Genomic DNA, 3496 nt, shown 5'->3' with positions numbered 1-3496 from the left:
GTCACAAGAGGTGTCCCACGGTTGTCCCATGGATAACCGGGCAGCAGAGGAGAAGGGGACAGGGGCTACTGCAAAGCAGGAGCATTGGCAGAAGCTTGCTGAGATGTGCTTGTTTATGGATTCTGATCGCACCCTCTTCTGACCCTGCCTTTAGGGCCGTTGGTCTGTAACTGCCATGTGCACTGGTCAAGCTGGGAAATGCATAAGACAACTGATTCTTTTTAAAACAGTCCATCTCTCATCTCCAATTCATCAATATGTTGATAATAGAAGTTAGAGTAGTTAAACCCGCTACCTGGAATTCATGAGAGGTGATTCATGGTGACCACCAAGCCCAAGGCATGTTTGCTGTTCCATGTCCTGGTCCCTAGCTGTGTCTAAGTTAATGTTCTGGGTGATGCAGGGGAACAAGCAGCCCCCCTCTATGATTAAGCTGGTTCATTTCCTGTTTAAACAGGCTCAAGGGGCTAAAATGCCTGAAACGCCTGTGGAAACTTCTGCCTCAGCGAATGAAGGACTCTTTGTGTCCTCGGGAGTTATTTCATCACCTGCTTCCTTCCAGCTCCGAGCGGATTTTATGTTTCTTCATCGGCCCCTTTCGAGGAGGGGCAGGGTCAGTGAGCTGGGATGCTCCTTAAAATGCTACTTAGGGACAGTGTTGTGAAAGAGCTTTTAATTAGCAAGCTCTCGGGCTTTATTGTCAAGGCCTAAACAAAATTAAAACCAGCCTCCCTGGAGAACATGAAGTGTGATTAGGAAGCCCCTCAAGAGTGCAGCTGGCAGTAATTCAAGATGTGAGAAATTAAAGTCAGTTGCTAAAAATTCCCTTTGAAAAAAATTTCCAGAGACACGCTCTGGAAGTACTTAAAATGTATAAAATGTCCTTATTTCTTAATAAAATGATGTCCTTATTTCTTACAAAATGATGTAGGAACCAGTGGAAATAATCCGGATTTCCACTGGATGGGCTGAGGTCCTTGATGCTGATCAAGCTTTTTACTCTGAGGCTGGCTGTGTTATGGGGCAGAGATAAAGCATGAGGTCATGCCTTCTGGAGAGCACGATTTGGGAGTTTGGGGGGAAAGGGGATAGGCTGTAAGACCTACTCCCAGCACAGACCGATTACTACAGCATTATGATAAATACAGGAGTAAGAGATGTACTTACGTGCCCCTTCCTACTCTCGCACACCCGCAGCAGAGGTGCCTGTGGCGTTTTTAAGCTGTGGGCACTTAGGTTTGTGGAAAATAGGGGCAATAAAGGCACATCAGCATTCAGAAGCAAGGCGGTGACAGCGATCTGTGGCAGGGCTGTGTGCAGTGCAGTCGTGCTGTGCACCCACACTTCAAACAGAGAAGGGGGTCTGCCCTGCCATGCCCGCATGGCTGTGGCTGCTTTGTGGGTGCTCTCTTACAGCGCACAGAAAATCTGCTGTGAAATCTGAGCTGTGAGCTCATCCGTCTCTGCCACCCCGCTTGCTGACCAATGCAAACATTTTGGAAGGGGGAGAAAAACCACAACAAGACTACCCCAGCATTCATGATTTTTCTGTGCTCGAGGCAATGTTCTGGCCTGACTATTGCATGCTGTGAAGGTGCCCTCCCTGCTGCGGGATGCGTGCTCAGCTGGTTGACAGCAGCAGCGTGTCCTTGCGTCTTGCTCTGCTCTTGGGCAGCGGGAGTTGGTGAGGAGACAACACTGGTGCAGGAAGAGGATGGAGCAGGGACATGCATGAAGAGAACAGGAGAGCTCAGTGACTAGTGCGTACGCGTAGGAGTTGCCAGCTGGGGAGCCGGAAGGTAAGAGTATGTAATTTGTGTGTTTAAAATGCGTTTGGCGCTCTCTGGCTCCTGATCCAGGAGGGCCTGCAGGAGGTGGGATCCTGGCTCTTTGATCCCACGTTTGAAAAGCCCAGCACCTTTCTTTTGAGAACAGTTTGAGTACAGACTGCTCCGAGCTGCTGTGCTGTGTGTGAGGTTGCTTTGGAGTCACGCGCGGAGGAGGGTGCTTAGGAGAGGTGTCACGGGATGCCTGCTGGGACTGGCCTACCAAAGAGAGCTCTCAGGGGAAGCACAGCGTGCGTGGACTTACCTGCTGGCAGGACGTGCTGAGCTGCCCATTGCTGTGATGCCTTTAGTTCTGCTCGGGTTTGCTGCAGCTCTTTCCACAGAGAGTTCAAAATGAGATTGTCCCCTCTGGTGGGACTGAGCTTATCCTGCTGCAGAGCTGTCTCCTGAGCCTCCGCCTCCAACCTCCTCAGGCAGGCGCTCTCCAGCCGGCTCAGCCGGATGGACGCGTTGAGGCTCAGCAGCAGAATGTTCTCGAGAACCTTTCCTTGCTCAGACTCGTGAAGCCTCTTGGCTGCTTCAGCTCGGTCACTGATCCTCACAAGCGCCTGCTCTACCTGGGACACGATGTGGGAGGTGACTTTCTCAACTGCAGCAGCGAAGGTGGCTGCAAGGTTGGTGGTGAGCTGGCTCAGCTCTGCTTTCAGGGTCTGCAGGTCCACCTTCAGCACCTCATCCATTGCCTGCAGCATCACGTTCTCTTTCATCTGCGAGTTCTCGAGCATGATGAAGAGCTTGTCCCACTCGGTGTGTTCTCGCTGGCAGTCACATGCAACAGCTGGAATAGAACATACAGATGTTGCTATTCCTTTGTACTTACATTTTTAAACAGAAGGAGGATTTGACAAAATGCGGCTGTGTGCAGGGTTTACGTGCTCCAGACGGTCAGAGTGTTTCCATCTATTTCCAACCAGGAAAGTAAAGTACTGTCTGTTATAGCAATTCTAAAACTAAGTGGCAGCGGCAGGTTTTTTGCAGAAAAACTGAAAAGTAGAGGCTATAAAGCAAATCCAAGGCACACCATCCAAGTGCTTTAGGATTTGCTGTCCATAATAATCTACTGGTACAAGCACATGCTGCTTCCTCTGGAAAAAAAATGTATTTATGTTTGTAATAATGACTGTTGCACGAGCTAGGCAGTTCTGCACCTCACTCAGATTGAGTTTAAATGTACTTACTTTCCTCAGTGCCGAGAACCGGACTCTCAATTTCGTTATCCAGATTCACATACATGAGATCGTAGTCATCACCTTCATCCAGAACCGAAAGAGAAGCCCTGAAAACACAGAACAGCGTCAGCAGAGAGAGGATTTCTTGGGGCAGCATTCTCCAGCTGCTTCCTGAAACTCGCTGGAGCTCGTCTCTGACTTCGGCAGAGATTCCTCAGTGCCGAGAACCGGACTCTCAATTTCGTTATCCAGATTCACATACATGAGATCGTAGTCATCACCTTCATCCAGAACCGAAAGAGAAGCCCTGAAAACACAGAACAGCGTCAGCAGAGAGAGGATTTCTTGGGGCAGCATTCTCCAGCTGCTTCCTGAAACTCGCTGGAGCTCGTCTCTGACTTCGGCAGAGACCCGACTGCGAGTGAGGCGCATCGAGCCCCTAATAAACACTGCGAGCTCCTCGGCTTTAAAGAATTAGCT

At 49.9% G+C, this 3496-nt stretch overlaps 2 protein-coding genes across 3 annotated transcripts in view; one reads left to right on the top strand and one right to left on the bottom strand.

Moving 5' to 3' along the window:
• The window catches only part of PTX3 (pentraxin 3, long), a 4587-nt gene extending 1414 nt beyond the window's left edge, over window positions 1-3173 (bottom strand). Inside the window, exons 1-2 of the mRNA XM_010144907.1 lie at window positions 3026-3173; window positions 2092-2625 (exon numbers count right to left, since the gene is read on the bottom strand). Of these exons, the coding sequence (XP_010143209.1) occupies window positions 2092-2625; window positions 3026-3173 (682 nt within the window). The remainder of the gene's footprint in view (window positions 1-2091; window positions 2626-3025) is intronic.
• The window catches only part of VEPH1 (ventricular zone expressed PH domain-containing 1), a 65037-nt gene that overhangs the window by 11468 nt on the left and 50073 nt on the right, over window positions 1-3496 (top strand). The window lies entirely within an intron of this gene.

The sequence above is a fragment of the Buceros rhinoceros genome, unplaced genomic scaffold, assembly GCF_000710305.1.
Source record: "Buceros rhinoceros silvestris isolate BGI_N320 unplaced genomic scaffold, ASM71030v1 scaffold7051, whole genome shotgun sequence".
Classification (NCBI taxonomy): Eukaryota; Metazoa; Chordata; class Aves; order Bucerotiformes; family Bucerotidae; genus Buceros; species Buceros rhinoceros.
Note: the sequence above shows the minus strand (reverse complement) of the source record. Positions and strands in the feature narration are given on the sequence as shown.